At 41.6% G+C, this 21,924-nt stretch overlaps 3 protein-coding genes across 3 annotated transcripts in view; 1 reads left to right on the top strand and 2 right to left on the bottom strand.

The window, feature by feature from the left end:
* The window catches only part of LOC124048569 (tyrosine-protein kinase JAK2-like), a 6,721-nt gene extending 5,127 nt beyond the window's left edge, over window positions 1-1,594 (top strand). The window contains 1 exon segment of the mRNA XM_046369491.1: window positions 483-1,594. Coding sequence (XP_046225447.1) covers window positions 483-590 — 108 coding nt within the window. The 3' untranslated portion in view covers window positions 591-1,594.
* A 1,383-nt stretch (window positions 1,595-2,977) lies between these two features.
* Window positions 2,978-8,800, bottom strand: LOC124048567 (relaxin-3-like). Its single transcript, XM_046369489.1, has 2 exons — window positions 7,883-8,800; window positions 2,978-3,738 (listed from the first exon to the last, which is right to left on the bottom strand). The coding sequence occupies exons 1-2, from the start codon at window positions 8,058-8,060 to the stop codon at window positions 3,377-3,379; spliced, it is 540 nt and encodes a 179-aa protein (XP_046225445.1). The 5' UTR covers window positions 8,061-8,800; the 3' UTR covers window positions 2,978-3,376.
* A 133-nt stretch (window positions 8,801-8,933) lies between these two features.
* plgrkt (plasminogen receptor, C-terminal lysine transmembrane protein) lies at window positions 8,934-21,882 on the bottom strand. Its single transcript, XM_046369490.1, has 5 exons — window positions 21,740-21,882; window positions 21,190-21,274; window positions 14,383-14,513; window positions 10,255-10,364; window positions 8,934-9,603 (listed from the first exon to the last, which is right to left on the bottom strand). The coding sequence occupies exons 2-5, from the start codon at window positions 21,268-21,270 to the stop codon at window positions 9,476-9,478; spliced, it is 450 nt and encodes a 149-aa protein (XP_046225446.1). The 5' UTR covers window positions 21,271-21,274; window positions 21,740-21,882; the 3' UTR covers window positions 8,934-9,475.
* Window positions 21,883-21,924: the final 42 nt, after the last annotated feature.

The following is a 21,924-nucleotide window of genomic DNA, read 5'->3' as shown; positions in this document are numbered from 1 at the left end:
CTTGCTGCTCTGGATTGATGTGTTGCGGGCTTTTTTCTGCGCTGTAGCAGCACCCAAGTGGGTGCTACACGTTAGTTGTGGTGGAATACGAAGTCCAGGCTACAGAGAGGCTGAGCTGTGGACGACATCAGGGCCAGCAAGCCAATTGCATCATTATATTTCTATGGCATCAACTGACATCACCATCATCTAACTCCGTTTAGGAGCCAGAGATCGCTGATCTACTGAGGGAGTCCTGCTCTGTGGCAATGACAATGTCGTCCTGTCCTTTTTTGTTTTGTTATGTTATACTGTATGTGTAACCCAATTCTGCCTATTCTGGCTAGGTCTACTGTGTAGCTTGTACCTACAATGTTAACTTTTTTGAACCATTTATTAAAGAGGACTTTTGTGTGTCATCCTCAATGATTTTAAGTGCATTATCCACTTGTGTGCTTGTATTGCGTTTTAAATTGTCAAATGTAATCTATTTTACTCCTCAGATCCACAACATGATGACAGAGTGCTGGAATGGTGACCCAGGTCTGCGGCCCACCTTCAAGAAGTTAGCCCAGAGTGTGGACACGTTCCGGGACAGTGAAGAGGGCTGAGGAACCCTTCCTGGAGGGCTCTACTGGTGGTGACCTGGCCCAGCCCACATGATCATCTTGTCCATTGTAAAATGTTTTGCTACGGTGTGCCCTAATCAATACAACCCTGACGACGCCTTAACTCTCAAAAGACTACGACAATGGAGTCACTTGAGCCAACAGTCTTCTGGAGCAGATAGGAGGAGCAAACGGGGAGGATTACCAATGGCATTCTGGGAGAAATCACAAAAAGACAATATTGAAGTCTGTCTTTGTGTGCGATCCTAGCCCCTTTTTTCCACTGATTTGGGGAAGGGAAATGACCACATGCTGTTCCTATGCTGTCGTGTTTTCTCCGTACCTATTATGACTTATTTTGGGCTCTGGCCTCAGACTCCAGCACAGGCAGAACACACTCAGCTGTTGTTAATGCTGATGCTAATGGCAAGCACAGAAACACGTCAAGGATAGCAATGCGGAAGATGTGCATTTAGTAAAGACGTTAAGACTGTTCCATCTGCCTGCCTCCCTCGACTCATTGGATTATGTCAAACCCCTTTTCTCTTTGTCACGGTAATCCACATTGTGTTAATGTGCCATCATCTCGCCTGCTGACCTCCCATTGGAATATGAATATGCACTTCTGCCGTATAAGAACGTGGACGAGACTGTTTTGTCTGTCAGTATATTTAGGTCGTCTGTCTTCCTTTTTTATTGTAGGTTGTTATGGCAGCCGTGCTGACTGTCATAGATGATGTCAATGTCAAAACTTCGAAGGTTAAAGTGTTTTGAGTGAACATATTTGTTATTTTTCATTTAAAAAAAGTGATAATCTATGATCATGGCGAGGAAAGGGTTTTAACATGTATTTATTTAATTGTTTTATACGAGTGTTTACCTGTTTGCGAGTTGAAAGTAAGTGTGCTGGTGCTGCATTTGAGTTATAATGCTTAGGCTAAATTGATTGTAAAATATCAGCTATTTTATATCAAAGCAGTCGTACAGTATTAAAGGGTATTCAAGAGGATGACAGTGGCTCTTTCATCTCCATCCACACCGTCAAGCCCTCAAAAAAGGTCACTTATACACATGACAATTTGCACATACACACACGTGCACATCAGACCTGGGTTCATATATACATGTGTTTGAGTGTCTGTTATTTCAATGACTTTTTTCGTATGTAGTTTGAGTATTTTCTAAATACACAGAACAAAACGATTACTTATTCAAAACTTTCCTGGAACGCTATTTGAACCCCTTTTCAAATACTTTGCTGCTCCGTGTCCAACGAGCTTTTAGAAATTGTTTTTAAAACATAACATGGCATCTTGTCCCTCTCATGAGACACCAATGTAAAGTATGGGCTTCATATTGCGATTTAATAAGTCAAATGAGACCTGCATAGCTTCGATTTCAAACTAAACTTAACTACATTCACAACTATTTTCAAATGCACACCAAATAATTATAATATTTATTTGAAAACACTGTCTTTCATATGCTTCCAATGATATGTATTTTAAGTCGTTGTAAATACATGCAAATCTTTCCAAATATATATTTTTTTAAATACATTCCAAAATTCAACTACTTGTTCTTTCAAATTTAAGATGCTCTAAAAATTTTAAATGTATTCGCACACACAGAGAAACTTTTATCTATTTAAGGCTCTGACTGGTGACTTGTCATTTACTCAGGTGTAGTAGTTCTACAATCAAGGAATGGTCTCCCACGGAGAAAACTGTGGTGATGTGTTGAGGCTAAAATGGGGGTAGGATCCTCAAACCAGTGAGTCCCTGTTAAAACTAGCTGTGTGAAATCCCTCTCGGGTACACCTTGGTTGTGGTGGTAAGTGTAATGTTCTGTGGAGGTATGGTAGTCATTACGTCTGGTGGATCCTCCTGTCCTCATGGCTGACTTAGCTGGTGGCCCAGACCTGCAGCTAGTTGTGCTAACTGTTATTGTTTCCGTGGTAAACCAAGAGAGTAGTGGGGGGAGAGAAGCTAAGGGAAAATAAGAGCTTGTTTTTCCTTATTGCCTGACTGTTACCATGGTGTCAGTAAACATTGAGTAATGGCTAACCATAATGTGGTTTTACCCCAGGTCGAATGCAGACATGACATTTATTTTTGATGAACCTAATAAATACAAATGTGTTATTATATAGCGAGGACATTTTTTGCTTTTCCATTTAGTGGATGAGACATTGACGTGGACAAGATGTGATTTCCAAAATAGACTTTATATTGATGTTCAATGAGTTGTACATTTACATACACTTGCTCTGGATAAGAGCGTCTGCTAAATGACTTAAATGTAAATGTAAATATCAATGGGGTAAACTTGATGGGGATGCATTTTAAGTCATTCAAACAATTGTATTTCTCAGGAAAGTGCATAAGTGCTCTTGCTTCAGTAATTAATTTAATGATGAAACCAACATTTGAAACAATAACGCATGCAAACTGCAATTGCAAACTATTTGCCTTGCACATTATACAGAAAAGCGTACAAAGCCATTTAAACAGCTAACCCAGCATTTCCCAAACCTGGTCCTCGGGACCCCACAGCTGATTTGAATGATCCAAGCTTGATGATTATTTGAATTAGCTGTGCAGTGCTAGGGTAAAACCCAAACGTGCACTCCTTGGGGTCCCGAGGACCTAGTCAAACACTGAAAAGAAAACAGCTAACCATTCACCCACACTCAAATAACACAGAGAGGTGTTTGGTCAGATAAACCCAGGCTCGGGCAGCTCTACCTCCACCATCCTGGTGCCCCAGCTGTCTCAGCTGCCCCAGTCTCAGCACAGACGCCCAATGTCATTCTTAGTGCAACCCTGGTTGCAGCACATGCCAGCTACGCCCAAGGAAAAGTTGCTCTTTCGCCTGTTGCGGCGTTGCCAATTGATGCTTGGGCTCCTGGCCAGCTCTCTGGCTCCCCCGACTCCTCCCAACACCGATGCATGATTCTGGAGCTCTTCACTGGGGTCGAGGTTGGCCGCGGACCCCCTATGGTCTCCCACTCCACCCAGGAGTGAGAGGAGTTCAGCCAGGGAGGTGGGGGATGAGGAGAGCTGGAGAGGGTGGTCTGCTACTGTGGCCTGGTCCAGACCATGAGGCCAGTTGAGTCTACTGTCCTCGCCCTCTCTGACATGGAAGAGATCTGGAAGAGGTCAGAGCATAGGGGGGGGCAGTCAGTAGGGGTGAGTCATCATCCAATCAAGATGAGCTGATAACCATCTGATCAAGTATTGTTGCTTCTATAAGAAGGTTTTATTTAAAATGTCTCCTTTCTGCCGACTGCCTCTTCATTGTGACCAGATTCCCTCATCCCTCCCTGTATGCAAACTAATCGAGCCTGCCTTGGACCTTCCCTTATGACACAAGCTGTGTAAATCAACAGGGGGAAAAAAGCATACTTTTATACTCAATAGTTATACTCACATAATTACGGCCTACTTTTGTTACCCAACAATTTTATACTGGGCTTGACACTGTCCCGATAACCTCGTCAGCTCATGCACTTTTTTTTTATTCCAAATTATTTGTAATTGCGGAAGTGGCCTCGCTCATGCTTACAGAAAGCTATGCGCCTTTACGAATCAGTCTAGACATCTTCTGCACTTTATTGCTAGCTATTAGTCTGGAAAATGCTCAGATTCACAGAATATAATAGAACAGAATTCAATAAAGATTTTGCCTTAGCCTACACTAGACCTAAACAGTTCTACCAAAGGAATAGAAATGTAACATGCTGGGAGAATGACTTTGGTTCCTTCCAAATAATTGATCAGTGATAATTCCGAAACAGTCACTTTCACTCATCGAGTGTTGATAGACTGATATAGGCCTACTACAAATGTGTTGGGGATGATGTGATGGACGATGATGGAGTCGCAGTAGAAGAGCGCAGTGCCTGACAAGTGTATGGCAAGGTACATTACATGACCAAAGGTATGTGAACACCTGCTCGTTGGGCATTAATATAGAGTTGCACTCCCCCCTGCGATAACAGCCTCCACTATTCTGGGAAAGCTTTCCACTCAATGTTGGAACATTTGCTTCCATTCAGCCACAAGAACATTAGTGAGGTCAGGCACTGATGTTGGGCGTTTAGGCCTGCCTCGCAGTCGGTGTTCCAATTCATCCCAAAAGTGTTCAATGGGGTTGAGGTCAGGGCTCTGTGCAGGCCAGTCAAGTTCTTCCACAACGGTCTCAACAAAGCATTTCTGTATGGACGGGGCCATTGTCATGCTGAAACAGGAAAGGGCCTTCTCCAAACTGTTGCCACACAGTTGGAAGCACAGAATCGTCTAGACTGTCATCATATGTTGTAGCATTAAGATTTCTCTTTGCTGGAACTAAGGGGCCTGGCCCGAACCATGAAAAAACAGCCCCAGACCATTTTTCCTCCTACACCAAACTTTACAGTTGCATTGGGGCAGGTATTGTTTTCCTGGCATCTACCAAACCCAGATTCGTCCAATCGGACTGCCAGATGATGAATCACATCACGCTTCATCAATCCAGAGAAGCATTTCCACTGCTCCAGAGTCCAATAGTGGCGAGCTTCACACCACTCCAGCCGACGCTTGCATTGCGCATGGTGATCTTATGCTTGTGTGCGGCTGCTCAGCCATCATGGCAAGCCATTTCATGATGCTCCCGACTAACAGTTATTGTACTGACATTTCTTGCAAAGGCCGTTTGGAAATTGGTAATGAGTGTTGCAACTGAGGAAAGACCATTTTTACGCACTGCAGCTCTCGGCGGTCCTGTTCTGTGAGCTTGTGTGGCCTACCAATTCACGTCTGAACCGTTGTTGCTCCTAGACATTTCTACTTTACGATAACAACAGTACCTATTTGACTGGGGCAACTAATTTGAAGGGGTGGCCACATATTTTTGTGTATCGTGTATATATTGTAGGCCTAATTTTCCACCTGTAGGCTACCTTTAGAGCCAGAGTGGATGTTTATACAATTTCCATAGACAAGCCACTATTATATACTGGACAAAGACAATGTGTAGTGTTAGTCCCATGTTTCATGAGCTGAAATAAAAGATCACAGAAATTTTCCATATGCACAAAATTATTTCTCTCAAATTTTGCACATAAATTTGATTACATCCCTGTTTAATGAGCGTTTCTCCTCTGCCAAGATAATCCATCCACTTGACAGGTGTGGCATATCAAGAAGCTGATTAAACAGCATGATCATTACACAGGTGCATTTTGTGCTGGGGTCAATAAAATGCCACACAACACAATGCCACAGATGTCTCAAGTTTTGAGGGAGTGCAATTGGCATGCTGACTGCAGGAATGTCCACTGGAGCTGTTGCAAGATAATTTTATGTTCATTTCTCTACCATAAGCCGCCTCCAATGTCGTTTTAGAGAATTTGGCAGTACATTCAACCGGCCTCACAATCACTAGACCATGTGTAACCACGCCAGCCCAGGACAACCACATCTGGCTTCTTCACCTGAGACCAGCCACTCGGAGAGCCGATGAACATTTCTGTCTGTGATAAAGCCCTTTTGTGTGGGCCCCTGCCCAGTCATGTGAAATACATAGATTAGGGCCTAAGTAATTTATTTCAGTTGACTGATACTAAGAAAAACTCAATCAAATCGTGATTTGTTTGCATGTTGCGTTTATATTTTCGTTCAGTATAAATACCACTTTTTTAAATATCTGATAATAGCAACATGAATTAGGGCTCTGTTCAATCTGTAACGATGAAGCGTTACAAGATTCCGCTATAGCCTATAAATGTAAAGGTAATTTCAGAATGAACCTATATAAGTAGTCTACTGCGAATGCAGTTTCCGCTAAAGCGGGAACATACATTTTTACATTTCAACCACGATGCAAAGCTGCATTTCCGAGATGCGGTTCGAATACAAGCCCACAATACAAAAATGTTAATTAAAACGGTCAGCATTTCATTATCTTGATCATCCACAGCGCTGTCCAGAATGAACGGTGGGATCACGGGATGGCCACAATACTGCAACCAGCTCCAAATAAAAATGGGCTCTGGGTTATCCCATTCCCACTCCTGCTAATTACAGTCATTGACCTTTCTTTAATATGTTTTCAAATATTTGATGTTGCGCTGGCGTAGGACATGTTAACCCTTTTTCGTGTATTCGGAACGATATCTTCGTAAAAGTCTTTATTTCTATACGTGTTATCTAATTCCGATTGGACTATGGCATCCGACCACAGTGCCAGAAGGCACTTGGTTTCTATTGAATAACATGATCTTAATTCTGAAGTATTTGTAGAGGTAACCTGTCGTTGTCCATACTTAATACCTCGACTGGCGGTGTGATGTATTTTATTGAGGGCGGGACAACCGTGAAATTGGCCAAATTTATAGGCTATGCTTTTGTTGTCAGGATTTGTTTATACTTCGAGAATATCAAAAAAAGATGCGTCTTGGCTACCTCCGGAGTTGGTCAGAAAGATCTGATCAAAATCAGTTCACAATTAATATTTTGATTGTCTATTTGCCTGTGGACAAATATGGGCACAATCAGAATGTGAACAAGAGACAAGAGAACAAGAGTATTTTAGAGCCAGGTATAAACGAGACTAGTGAGACACTCATTATGTATTTATTTTAATCTACACTTTAATGCAGACTCATGTGAATGCATACAATGATAGTGAAAATCCCACAAAATGCTGGGTTCTTTTTTTAATTTCAGTAAAAATCAGAGGTTACTGCACGGACAGCTATCACGGTCAGAAACCGTGCAGAGTACATTGCAGGTCCACCGTACTAATAATTGAAAGCGCTTTTAACAACTTTTACATAAGAAATGACAAAATAATGTTGATTGCGTTTCAATTAGTATACTTCTCAGTAATCAGTCCAACAGGGTACCATATTTCTACAGAGGAAAAAGCAGCGATCACTATTTTCTAATTCTCCAACCAATAAACTGTGGGTGGTTCTGAAATAGGCTACTATCACTATCACGCTGAAACGTCTCTCCATCGTTATCTGAGACAGAATTGACAAAATGTACCAAAATCTTGATTGAATAGATGCGCCTTTCTTTCAAAAACCTAGACTGCAAATGTGGATTTTTAGACCATAGCTTGTAGTATCTTTTAAAATCGAAAATAAGACTTGTGTAGGCCTACCAAAACGATTTAATGCGGTGCCCAAGTCACATGAGATTTACACAATACGTCTTACTGCAGCTGCGGAGAAAAGTACAAGTTTGACCAGTTCAACATCATCGACAAGTGTTTGCATGAATAACCTTAAAGATGTAACTACTTACCCAAGTCTTCATCTAAGGACCGTTTCCAACGGGACCCGCCGCACGTGAAGATAACGGCTCTTATGAACTCTCTGCCGCACAGTTTCATCCCATTGTCTCGCGATAGGCTTTGAGTGCTTGTACACATTAACAAAGTACCAACACACACAAGGATGACAAAGGAAAGCTTTGGTAACATTTTCAGTTTAGAGCTGGTTTCCTTGTGAGAGAGATTAACTAAAGTTACACTACAGTGTGTGTGGTCCTGGTGCAGGTGTGTTCTGAGATGCTATGCTGTTCAGTGAGTTCTCTTGTCAATGTAGACTTCAATAGGATGTCATTAGGTACCTCACTATCCCGTGATGCTTCTTGTGGTCTGTTTGCTACTGGTCCATCTTTTATAGTCACTAACCCCACACCATTACCATCCTGGGTGTGAGTCATATTACTCTACACTCCATCCACCTCCGCTTGATTAACAACCCCCAACAATTGCACACAGGCTTGCAAGAGTGGCCCTGGAAGATGTTTAGGGGTGGGGGTGCTTACATTTTTTGGTACTCTCATACAGGATTAGTAAAGTCCTAGTGCACTACTTTTGTAAGAAAATAAATAAATATATATATATATATATATCCCCCCCACAACTTGAAATTCGGATTCATCAGGGGGTGCTGCAACACGCTCAGAACCCCTACTTCCCTAGCCGTGTGTGCATGCTCTCTCTCACACACAAAGAATGTGTAGAAAAGGATTCCAGACTCTTTAGATACATAATAAATAATGAATTCATGTTTGTTTTTTACATACGTATTCTGGGTATAAATCCTTTCATGTAGCAGAATTACAGTGAAATGTCACTGTTCAGATTTGGTGTTTGGATAAAGCTCAGAGCTATACACTCGAGACTGCTTCCAATCGAATCTTCATCTGCAGTAAATGATGACCGGCACTGTGATAGTGGAAATTGATATGATTTTTTTCTATTCCAGAAAGTAAACTTTGTCATGAGAAATATCCTCTGGATAAGAGCGTCTGCTAAATGACTTAAATGTAATGTAAATGTCCTGCGTACAGACAATCATATTTTATTCGTAGTATCATCAGCAGTTGACTTCTTTTACAATGGCAATTCATTTTTTTTATACGTTTACAAACTTTTGACAGTGGTGCAGGGCTGAGTAGTGATTGCTTAGCATTCATCTTAGGCATTTGAAGTCCATTTTAATGTGGCCACAAATTCTAAGGCTAAAATGAAACAAACCCATTTTCCATTAATTATATATCTGAACACCACTGGTGTAGATCATTCTAAAACAAGGCAGATTTTGATTATTATATAATATTGATCACAACAGTCATTCCTAGGTCAGCCCAATAAGTGTCCTATGTGCATGGCTGGCTGTGTAATTTCGCATTCATGCGCTATCGGAATGATCAGAAACGCTAAAATATCTAACTAGGTACTAGTATTTACAGAGTTTCCGATCATTTCGATAGCATGTGAAGACCTGATGAACGTTGATCTTGGGGACCGAGGAGCATCACTCACTCACTTCCAGGGGTGGAGATCAGAGGGGTGTGACACTGGACAACACACCCATCATGACAGTGTCATTTCTCAAAGAGGGAGCCGAGGGCGGTCTTGGCTCTTCTTGCCTTCTCAATGCTCTCGAAGTTGGGCACACCGTGTGGAAGGTCCAATCGGTCGTGTTCTGAGACCATGATGCTCTCCGCCTCTCCTGGGGACCCACACAGGCAGGAAGTGACATCAAGCAAGCAAAGAATACTTTATTGTTCATTTTCTTTTCAGATCACAGAAATTAGGTTATTGCTTTCATCCAAGATACTGATATCAAAACTGTGGTGGTCTGCTGTGGGTATTGTTGAAATCACATCTACTCTATACTGTAGTAACTGACTACAGCAAGAATTTAGTTTTCCCACATTTAATGTATCTTTCAATTTATCTGAGGGTGGATATGCCTTGGAAGGTTTCTGGTTGGCTGAAAGAAAACCAAACCCAAGTATTTTTGTGAAGCAGTGAAGCTTTCGGAAGTGACTTTAAAAGCAGCCCAGGGTATCCAAATGGCTTTCTCCATACCTAATGAGCATGGAACCCAATAAACAATGTCCCGGAATGTTTGAAGTTTGACAGAGAGAAGTCACACAAATCAAAGCAAGATCTGTCTTTTTCTTCTCAAGGTGATTTTTTTATCCTGAAATTTAGGTGATTGTGAGCTAAAATACCACTTTCACATTACCGAGCTGAGCTGTACTGCATTGACCTGGTTACGCATCCACGGTGAAAGGACAATGAAAATAAAACAGGAGTTTTCAAAATATGTTTTGGGTCAGCTGTCTGTGCACATGCTAGAGGGAGAAGTACTTACCCCTCATTCGGTAGATTAGCGTTCCATACGCCATGTCCATCTGATAGGCCAGGACAAAACTGAGAGGCACGACAGGGGCAAAGAGAACAGGCTTCTTCTTCTTAATGGCACTGCAAGAGTGGGAGATAGTGGAACATTAGACTGTCACAGAGAGAAACTAACAATTAAAAGTGAACTGCACCAGCTGGGCTACGTTTTTTTGGCTTGCTCCTCAAGAAATGCTGGCAGGCCATGACAGAAGCCAAACGTGAGTTGGCTTAGGGGTGTGGTTTGATGTGGGTGTGTCCTTTCCACCACCAAGACACCTATCTGTCAGAACCTTGCCCGCAGCTGTTTCCCCCCACTCAATCAAAACAAATATACCTCCTGCGGGTTGAGTTCAATAACTACAGGCTAGATGTATGGTGAGATGCAGGAGAAAACTTTGAATTGGTCAGTAGCCTACAGAGTAATACGAGAAGAATGCAATTGCTGAACTGACCTAGATATTCTAAACTGTGTTTTTTTGATAACTTTCAAATGTAACAGGTTCATGTAGAATAAGCAACCTTTTATATCACACCATAGAACCAAGCTTTAATAACTTCCTGACTGATGTCTTGAGATGTTGCTTCAATATATCCACATAATTTTCCTTCTCAAGATGCTATCCATTTTGTTTCCTGCACCAGACCCTCCTGCAGCAAAGCACCCCCACAACATGATGCTGCCACCCCCATGTTTCACGGTTGGGATGGTGTTCTTCGGCTTGCAAGCCTCCCCTTTTTCCTCCAAACATAACGATGGTCATTGTGGCCAACAGTTCAATTTTTGTTTCATCAGACCAGAGGACATTTCTCCAAAAAGTACGATCTTTGTCCCCATATGCAGTTGCAAACCGTAGTCTGGCTTTTTCATAGCGGTTTTGGAGCAGTGGCTTCTTCCTTGCTGAGCGTCGATATAGGACTCATTTTACTGTGGATATATACTTTTGTACCCGTTTCCTCCATTATCTTCACAAGGTCCTTCGCTGTTGTTCTGGGATTGATTTGCACTTTTCGCACCAAAGTACGTTCATTTATAGGAGAAAGAACACGTCTCCTTCCTGAGTGGTATGATGGCTGAGTGGTCCCATGGAGTTTATACTTGCGAACTATTGTTCGTACATATGAATGTGGTACCTTCAGGCGCTTGGAAATTGCTCCCAAAGACGAACCAGACTTGTGGAGGTCTATTGACAGATGTCTTTTGATTTTCCCATTATGTCAAGCAAAGAGGCACTGAGTTTGAAGGTAGGCCTTGAAATACATCTACAGGTACACTTCCAATTGACTCAAATTATGTCACTTAGCGTATAAAGCCATGACATCATTTTCCAAGCTGTTTAAAAGGCACAGTCAACTTAGTGCATGTAAACTTCTGACCCACTGGAATTGTGATACAGTGAAATAATCTCTAAACAATTGTTGGAAAAATAACTTGTGTCATGCATAAAGTAGATGTCCAAACCGACTTGCCAAAGCTATAGTTTGTGAACAAGAAATTTGTGGAGTTGTTGAAAAACGAGTTAATGACTCCAACTGTATATTTTGATCATTATCACTGTCATCACTAGCATAGCTGACGATAGATACGCTAAACAGCACTTCATGATGACAAAAGTGAAGCATTTGGGGACAGCAGACTAGGATAGTGAGAGATAATGTCCGTAAACACTCCAGCTAGCTGGTCTGCGCATGCTCTGAGGAACCGGCTAGGGATGCCGTCTGGGCCGGCAGCCTTGCGAGGGTTAACAAACTTAAATGTCCCACTCACGTCAGCCACGGAGAAAGAGAGCCCACAGTCCTTGGCAGCGGGCCATGTCGGTGGCATTCTGTTATCCTCAAAGCAGGTGAAGGTGTTTAGCTTGTCTGGAAGCAAGACGTCAGTGTCCGTGGTGTGGCTGGTTTTCCCTTCGTAGTCTATGATTGTCTGTAGACTCTGCCACATTACGTCTCGTGTCTGAGCTGTTAAATTGCGACTCCACACTGACATTTTGCCTGTTTTGATTGCCTTACGGAGGGGAATAACTACTGTTTGTATTCGGCCATATTCCCAGTCACCTTGCCATGGTTAAATGCGGTGGTTCACGCTTTGTTTTGCTCGAATGCTGCCATCTTTCCACAGTTTATTGATTCGGTTAGGTTTTAATAGTCACAGTGGGTACAACATCTCCTATACACTTCCTGATGATATCAGTCACCGTATCAGTGTATTCATCAATATTATTCTCGGAGGCTACCCGGAACATTTCTCAGTCCGCGTGATCAAAACAATCATCAAGCATGGATTCCGATTGGTCAGACCAGTGTTGAACAGTCCTTAGCACAGGCACTTCCGGTTTGAGTTTATGCCTATAAGGAAGGGAGGAGCAAAATGGAATCGTAATCAGATTTTCCGGGGGGAGTGCCTTGTAGGCATCCCGGAAGATGGAGTAGCAGTGGTCCAATGTTTTAGCAGCGCAAGTACTACAGTCAATGTGTTGATAGAACTTCGGTAGCATTTTCCTCAAATTTGCTTTGTTTGCTTTCCCCAGTTACAATAAATGCAGCCTCAGAATTTGTGGTTTCCAGTTTGCGTGAAGTTCGAAGGTCATCGTTGTATCGGCTTGAGGGGGAATATACACGGCTGTCAGCATTTGATTGAGGTATTCTACAGTAGGTTGGGTGAACAAAAGGACATGACTTACGGTATGTTATCACAATAACACTGAGTAGTTAATCATGAAACATACACCCCCGCCCTTCTTTCCAGAGAGATATTTATTCCTGTCTGCACGATTAACTGAGAACCCAGCTGGCTGTACTGACTCAGACAGTACATCCTGAGAGAGCCATGTTTCTGTGAAACAGAGTATGTTACAATCCCTGATGTCTAGAAAGAAATCCTCGCCCTGAGCTCGTCAACTTTATTATCCAGAGACTATTAGAGCGTAATATACTCGGAAGCGGTGGATGATGTGTGCATCTCCCGAGTCGGACTGGAAGTCCACTCCTAATACCTCTTCTCCGCCGGCGGTGTTTTGGGTCAACCTCTGGAATCAGTTAAATTGCCCTGGGAGATACGAACAAAGGATCTGATTCGGGATGCTGGCGAGTTACCGTCATGTTATAGAGGTGCTGTGTTATAGAGCACCTTTATAACACAAAAACAAAATCTGGGCTAATAATGTAAGAAATAATACATTAAAAAAACAAATACTGCAAAGTTGCCTAGGGGCTAGAAGTATGGCTTCCCCATCTATCGCCACCATTTTCTCAAACCACTGGTTGTTCAACGATGGGGCACACAGTTTAGCTGACATTATCAACACTGGCCAAGGCTTAAAGCCTGCATACATACAAACTCACTTCCTTGACAACAGCTCTGCTCTGTGAAGCGCAAGAATGAATGAATGCACTGACTTCTGCAGTAAATGCTGTACGGCCACTGCAGACGTCGGATTGACGGTGCAATGCCTTTTATGTTGATGATGGCCAAAGACAAATCAACAAATACTTAGAACAATCAATGATATGCTCGAAAACAAATTATATTGCTTTACACAACATGATGGGCGGCATTGTATATGACTTGTGTGTTTTGACAAAGAACATATCTACCATCTACATCAACCTGCATGTGAATAACAGGTCATGAACTGCATACAACACAGCCTTGACACTGCTGTAAATAAAACAGTGTTGTTGCTTTAAAGGCCACTGCACTTCACATCATTCAGTTACCCCCTGACCCTTTAGATCAGTGAGCCTCTCACACCTAACATGTAGGAAATGCAGCCACTCAGGTCTGCAAGCTGTGGCAGCAGCAGTGTGCCGTTGTACGTTTCTGAGAATCAAACCATCTGTTAACACTTCATTTGAACTGTACATCATAACAGCGTCATAATGACATAAGTAATAAGTCAAGATATCATTTGTCATGTCATACTTATGCCAATAGTGTGACACTGACGTACAGTACAGTTAAAATAAAGTGCCAGCTTAATACAAATATTTATGAATCGAAATGGCCTCATCCATGTCCTATCTATAACAATTGAAGAACAGACTTAATGTGAACAAACATGTTGTAGGCCTACTGGCCTAGTTAACACTATGGAGAACCCACCCGATGGTGAGGCCTAGTGTGGCCAGGCTGAAGAAGGTGCCGTAGTATTTGAGAAACTCCCTGGACCAGGCTATCTGCATGGCCATCTGTCTCTCTCTCATCTGATTCTGCATCAGGATCTGTCTCTCCATCTGGGGTCGGGCAGGAAGGTCAGAAACACACTTTGTCAGAGCTAAGAGTGGGAAAAACTGGTTGCAATGACATCATTATGACATTACACTCAGTAAGAAATCAGTTTGTTAAGCAGCAGAACTGAGCAGGCAAAACTGGCTGCATTATGATGTAAAATGAAGTTTTCCAGCAGCAGAAACCAAAATTACAGCCCAAAGCATGTCTGGTTGCTAAGAATAAAGATCCCTCCCAATGTGTTCTCCATGGGTAGTTCCATCTCATTTCAACAAGCCATGACACCAACAGTCTCAGATAGGGTCTGTAGTTAGAAACAGATAAGATTAGCATTCCTGAAACATTTTATTGAAATTGTATTTGATCTCTAAATTAAGCTAATTGAATTACACCGAAATTGGCCATTTTAATTCATATGATTTTTAATAAGTATAGTTCTTAACATTCGATTTGGATCATCATTCTTCCTAACAATGAGTATCCAATAAAATGGTCAAAAGCCATTCACACCACAACAACCAGTACACAGTCTCAGTTCTCTGTTTGACAAGTAGTATAAATGTGGTTTTGAATATTGCTCCTTCATCCTTGGTCATGTATATCCTGTGAATCTGGTCATGTTTTATTTTATACCCCCTTTTTATCCCCAATTTCATGATTACACAATCGTCTCATTGCTGCAACTCCCCAATGGGCTTGGGAGAGGCGAAGGTTGAGTTATGCGTCCTCCAAAACCTGACCCGCCAAGCCGTGCTTCTTAAAACCCTCTCGCTTAACCCAGAATCCAGCCGCACCAATGTGTCGGAGAAAACACCGCTCAACTGACGACCGAAGTCAGCCTGCAGGCGCACCGGCATGACACAAGGAGTCGCTAGAGCACGATGAGCCAAGTAAAGCCCTCCCAGCCAAACCCTCCCCTAACCCCAGGCTGTAGTGATGCTGCAACACTGTGATGCAATGCATTAGACCGCTGCGCCACTCGGGAGGCAATCCATAACTTTTTTTAAAAGGGAATAAACCACACACACACACACACACGAGGGTCTGTTTCCTGGAGGCAAATTATAGTGAAAACTGAATTGCTATCATGGAGGACTAGCTTGAATTGTGAGGTTGACAGCACAATTTATTTTCACCATTAACAAAAGCTATTGGTTAATTAAAATGTTGTGATCTATTTAAAACACAAGAGACCAGCAAAATTGAAAGAAATATCAGGAACAGCAGCATCTAGAGGGCAAAACTTGGTACTTTCACACAAATGTATGGTAAATAATGAAATCAAATGCAATGGCTAATTTCTCTGAACAGTGAAAAAAAAAACATCACCAGATTCACAGGGAATACATTACAAAAGGTTGAAGCAATACTCCAAGCAGCAGCTCCATACTACTTGTCAGACAGAGAACTGATACTGTATATTGGTTGTTGGGGTGGGGTGTGGGGGGGATCAGTGGGTGGCTTTTTAAAATGTTATTGGATTCCTCATGTCTTACTCATTGTTAGGAAGAATTATGGTCCAAATCGGATGTTAGGTACTATATTTATTGAAGATGATATGAATCCTATAAATTACAAATGGACAATTTGGGTGGAGTCTATTAGCTTATTTTCTCAAAGATCAAATAATATTTCAGGAATGCTAATCTTATCTGTTTCTAACTACAGAAACAATTTCAGAACAATCAAATGGTGGGTGTCAAAATCCTCTTGTGCTTTTTGAGGTGGAATGACTCCCATGTCATAAAACATTTTAGAAAAAGGCTGTCCCGTTATCCTCGCGTGATGAGGAATTGAAATGCATTGAAAACAGGGGTTATACATTATATATTACTTTAACAAAATCTTTTTCTCTGATAATAATATATAATTGTAAAACATTTGAGCATACAATAAAGCTTGTATTAGAATTTTTATGTTATACAGTTTTGCTCATTTCTATCAAGGGTGTCAATTTCGGACCCCACTGTAAAAAGGACATCAATTATAGTATGTCATGCGATGATGATTTATGACAATTTATATATATTTTGGTCATTTGTGGCAACATTGAATATTGGAACGGTAAGTGGGCCAGAATTGACAGAGCACTAAGACAACATGGTAAAGGACATATAATGACAAAAAAAATATCACTGACATCGTCTGAACATTTAGGAATGGTTCAAAAAAACAAGCTCAACGGCGATCACCATTGAAAGTTATTTTTAGTGTAGGACAAGGCTTAATCTAGTCCAGACAATTGTTAGATTCCAAGATTTCAAATGGACTTTCATAAAAACATAAAGCTTTACATTTCTGCAAACAGATGTTTCGTCCACTCTTTCTCATGTGGTGATGTGAATGACGAGGTAGAGTGAGACTGATTGGCTCAATTTAAGACTCATTAATCATTACTCAATTGATTTTAGAGTCACACAACCCATTGTGAAGAAGTTACATGACCAATCAATAATGAAAGCCATTGTGTCCTCAAGAAGCTGGAAGTATCATGTCTGCCTGATTGCCCAAGTATCATTAACGCCATTAACAGAGTGCTGCTGAATAGAGCATGGAGGGAGATGGAGGTGTTGTGACGTGAGAAGGCTGGAGCTCGTTGGTAGTTCCAGCCCGAATAGATCACCTCCTCCAACCAGGCCTTTCACTGAAGGTGTCCCAAATGGTATCCTAATAATAAATAGTTGATTGGATTTATATAGCGCTTTTCTACCAACTGAGGTACTCCTAGCGCTTTACATTAGGTTGAAACTCACCTAATCCACCACCAATGTGCTGCCCGGCGACCATTTTTGTGCCAGAACGCTCACCACACATCAGCTATCTGGTGGAGAGGTGAGTGATACGGCAATTAGAAATGAGGGGGATGACTAGGTGTCCATGATGGAATGGGGCCAGGTAGGACATTTTTCCAGGATTTAACCATCAGGGGCGGCAGGGTTAGAGCGTTGGACTAGTAACCGAAAGGTTGCAAGTTCGAATCCCCGAGCTGACAAGGTACAAATCTGTCGTTCTGCCCCTGAACAGGCAGTTAACCCACTGTTCCTAGGCAGTCATTGAAAATAAGAATTTGTTCTTAACTGACTTGCCTAATTAAATAAAGATAAATTAAAATTAAAATCAGGCAGGTGGGGAATTGTCATCTGCAGTAATTTAAATGGGCTTGACACTTTAGATTGTATGGCCACCAGACATCGATTTCAGCATGTTTTGCCACCAACAACGTTGCGTCATCAAACTGGAGATGGCTAAGAAAGCAGAACCCCCCTCCCCACTAAAAAATGGAAACACCACAGAGGAAAGATGTACAGTTAAGATAAAGTATAGTGTATTTTAAAGGCTTATTTCCAGCAGTGTGTATTTTTAATTAGGTCCACGTAAGTAGTGGGCCCATTTAACTGTTTATATACCTCAGAGTGCAAAAGGGGGTCACCAGTGCATTTGGGCAGATAGGAAAGATTTCTTCTTGTGTATACCACATTGATGTCTGAGTAAGGCATTAGGCCAATGTTTTGTAGGACTTTGATTGCATGGGGCTATTACATTTACATTTAAGTCATTTAGCAGACGCTCTTATCCAGAGCGACTTACAAATTGGTGCATTCACCTTATGACATCCAGTGGAACAGTCACTTTACAATAGTGCATCTAAATCTTAAAGGGGGGGGGGTGAGAAGGATTACTTATCCTATCCTAGGTATTCCTTAAAGAGGTGGGGTTTCAGGTGTCTCCGGAAGGTGGTGATTGACTGCAGCCAAGACATAGGCCTATGAAGAACCTTTACCAACTCAAGCTTTGACACAAAGTCATGCTCAAATATAATCTGTTCTGAATAGTCAGATAGGGGGTTAGGGATCGGGAAGCCAGGAGGCGTGGGGAAGTCGAGGGAGGAGGAGTATGGAGGTGACAAAGTGGTTATTAATCTGTGGAGGAAGTTCACTGACATTTCCTAAAGGCCGTGTGGAGGGATGTTCTTGACTGAGCATTAAACCAAACGCAAACAATAGAGACCATCTCAAATAATCAAGACAAGTTTCTAAAGCAACTTGTATTTTTAGTGTGTTGAGCCTAGTTAGGAGATAAAACTTTTTGATGGTGATAAGGTTAACATCTCACATATCATACGCAGGGAAACAATTTGTGCTTTGTGAAAGACCAGACAGTGGGGGGTGTGAATGACTGTCTTCAAATACTAAATTAAGAGCAATAATCATCTAGATTCAATGCTGTTCCACCTTCCTCATAACATCAGGCCACACACACACCCCTATAATTTGAGGGCTATTTTTCCCATATTTTGATAATGATGAATAAAAATGTCATAGCCTTCAATCATGCACGACACACCATAAAAACTGACCATTTAATAATCAAATCATAGACAATAACATAAAACGTTTTTGAGATTCCACTACAATGAGCAGTGACGTAGGTTTGACATCTTAATGCAGGAGAGAGGGAGAAGACATGTGCTAGATACACCAGCTATCCTTTTAAAATTGCCAGGTCGATTCCATTCATTACCAAGTGTCAGATAGTAATTTACATCGACAAGGAGATGGCTACAGTACAGTAATGTTCTATTTCTAGGTGATTGTGTCCTCACATTAACTCTAAGAATGCAAAAAAAAAAAAAATTGCATAAGACACAATGGCGTTTTACAGTATGTATTTTTACAACAATGATGTCTGGCGTTAATAAGTTTCACCACCTATGGGCACTTCTGCTACAAACAATGATCACAGGTGCGGTTTGCCTCATAGGTAAACATGCTAAATGTATTCTTCCACAAAATGGAGGGAAAAAGCTTTAACTTGTTGCAAAAAGCCACCTCTTACGATTGCAATAAAATCGTTGTTTTACAACCTGCTTAAACTAGCCCCGAGAGGATGGAAGCACCTCAATTCATCTTAGAGACTGCGGTTGCTGTGATATTCTAGAATCTAGGGGAAACTACTGAGCACAAATAAAATGTGTGCTACTCAGTGGGCAAAACTCGTTTAAAATACATCTTTACAACCAGAAACCTGGCAAAACTGGTTGAGAAGATGCCATTACAACCGTTGTAATGACATAATTTCAACCAGTTTTGCCCAGTTTTACCCACTGGGTAGGCAGGCACACCTGAAACGTCTATACCTTCCCTCCAAGATACAGAAATATATAATGTCCACAAATTGTATAGGTTTATATATGAATCTTTGTAATGGCTTTTGCATTCGTGAAGACATAACAGACCAGGGGTGTAAGCACTTTGAGCCATTTACACTTTTCTAACATCAATAAGGCAGTGGTTCTCAAACTTCTCCTAGGGACCCGCACCTGTTCCATGCATTTGATCAATTTTAAAGCTAGCACAGCTGATTCAACTTGTCAACTAAACATCAAGCCCTTGACTAACACCATGCCCAAACTGGACGCATATCGATTTTGTCCCCCCCACACCAAACGCGATCACGACACGCAAGTTGAAATATCAAAACAAACTCTGAACCAATTATATTAATTTGGGGACAGGTCAAAAAGCATTAAACATTTATGGCAATTTAGCTAGCTAGCTTGCAGTTGCTAGCTAATTCTCTCTCCTTCCTAGGCTTTTTCTTCTTTGGACTTTATGGCCATTGGCATCCAACTTTCCTAACAAGGTGTATTACCACAACCTCAGTTCATCTTTCAATCACCCACGTGGGTATATGCTTCTAAAAGCCAATGAGAAGATGGGAAAGGCAGGACTTGCATCGCGATGGACTTCTAGTTGCTTGGCAATGCAGACGCTCATTGGCACACGAGAGCAGTGTGGGTGAAATGATTGAATAATATGCATGTGTAAATGTATTTTGCAGCGTTTGGGTAGTGTGTAAGTGAATCAGGTGAGCTAGTTCAGGGCTACAACAAAATTGTGAATCTTCTGGGGACCCCGAGGAGAGGTTTGAGAACCACTGCAATAGCGGGCAATCAGTGGTAAAATTGGTTGAGTAGCCTATGATGTCAAATCAACTAACTTAACACATCAAACATTAAATAGATTATAAACTGCTATATCCCCATTTCAGGTAAGTCTACTGTTGAGGTCATGGGAATGTAATCAGACATTTTATATAATTACCTTATTTTGAAAAGCCCTGGAACCACACTTCTTATAGGTCCCATGCATATCAAATGTTTCTCAATTCATCCGCCTACATAACGGTAACTAAAATCATCTCCTTGGCTTCCAACTGGTGAGATATAGTGAGGTAGTCTAATTCAGGGGTTCTCAAACTTCATGAGGGAGGGGTAGGGGGAGACACCCAAGCCCCCATTTTGGGAACCACTGGTCTAATTGACAAGTACATTTTTAAATTACCTTTATTTACATACGAAAGTCCGTTAAGAACAAATTCTTATTTACAACACGTGTAACTTCATAGGCTATTTTTGGGCTGCATTTACTGCTATGTGCGGCGGCACTGCCTCCCAGAAGTAGAAAACATACATAGGATGACTTAACATCGTAGATAATGTAAATATTCTCTGAATAATGACCATAATTGTAATGTTAACATTTTTACTGGTACGTATGACCGGCATGTCAGTAGAGATGATTCAGACTCCTGTGTATAATCTGTACAAGTGTATTATCCCACCCTCTCACATGGGGAAATTCATTGGAATCTTTGGTAGGCTATGTATAAGCATCTCACCTGGAGCCGTGCGTTGTGCAGCATGAACTCCTGCTGCTTCTTGAAGTTCTGGTCCATAGATTTAGACAGCATAAAACCCATGGTGCTGGTTTAGATAATAAAATGAAGCCACATGCTATGAGATAAAGCAAGGGTCAGGGCTCTGGGTTTATCCTGGCCTGGAAAAACTCAGGGCCCTATTAAAGCAAGATGTGCACACGACTGTAGGTGGCTGGGCCACCAACAAAACAATGAGGATTTCTATGGTAGCAACTGCTGCTAGCTAAACAATATATGAAGCTATAGAGCACTGCTCAATGAATGCCATTCAATGGGTGCAAAAATACGTTTGTTAAATTTATAGCTAGCTAAAACTGTTTATAAACGTGTGACACTCGACGCCTGCTTACAGAAAGTGGCTAGCTAGTGGTGCATTGAATCATTATTAGCTAGCAAAGTCAGCTAGCTACTAGTAGTAGTTGGCGCGTTACGGCAAACATTTCCACATTTGAAATTATTGCATGCGGTCTTGAAAAGGCACGTCGATTCGCTGTGGCAGTGAAAAACATACCTTTTATTTTATGTCGCTATTCTATAAATGTATTTAGCTAGTTAGTTATGATTCATGTGTGCTGCGCCTCTAAAGTTTCCTTTTCCCAAGTTCTATGGGCATGTTCACGGAAGCAAGCATGCGCTTTCCACGACACACAGGCGTCTCACTCATTGGTCAGAATTTTGACATTGAGGGACTTATTT

The sequence above is a fragment of the Oncorhynchus gorbuscha genome, linkage group LG11, assembly GCF_021184085.1.
Source record: "Oncorhynchus gorbuscha isolate QuinsamMale2020 ecotype Even-year linkage group LG11, OgorEven_v1.0, whole genome shotgun sequence".
NCBI classification, from domain to species: Eukaryota; Metazoa; Chordata; class Actinopteri; order Salmoniformes; family Salmonidae; genus Oncorhynchus; species Oncorhynchus gorbuscha.
The sequence above is the reverse complement of the archived record's forward strand: the minus strand, read 5'-3'. Positions and strand labels throughout refer to the sequence as shown.

Excerpts from the sequence above, each read along its gene's own strand:
- LOC124048567 (XM_046369489.1), bottom strand. The coding sequence starts at position 8,060 with ATGTTACCAAAGCTTTCCTTTGTCATCCTTGTGTGTGTTGGTACTTTG. Across the intron at positions 3,739-7,882 it reads GTCCTTAGATGAAGACTTGG|ATCTCTTCCATGTCAGAGAG; the intron begins GTAAGTAGTTAC and ends GACCTCTTCCAG.
- plgrkt (XM_046369490.1), bottom strand. The coding sequence starts at position 21,270 with ATGGGTTTTATGCTGTCTAAATCTATGGACCAGAACTTCAAGAAGCAG. Across the intron at positions 14,514-21,189 it reads TGCACAACGCACGGCTCCAG|ATGGAGAGACAGATCCTGAT; the intron begins GTGAGATGCTTA and ends GCCCGACCCCAG. Across the intron at positions 9,604-10,254 it reads GCTAATCTACCGAATGAGGG|GAGAGGCGGAGAGCATCATG; the intron begins GTAAGTACTTCT and ends GTGGGTCCCCAG.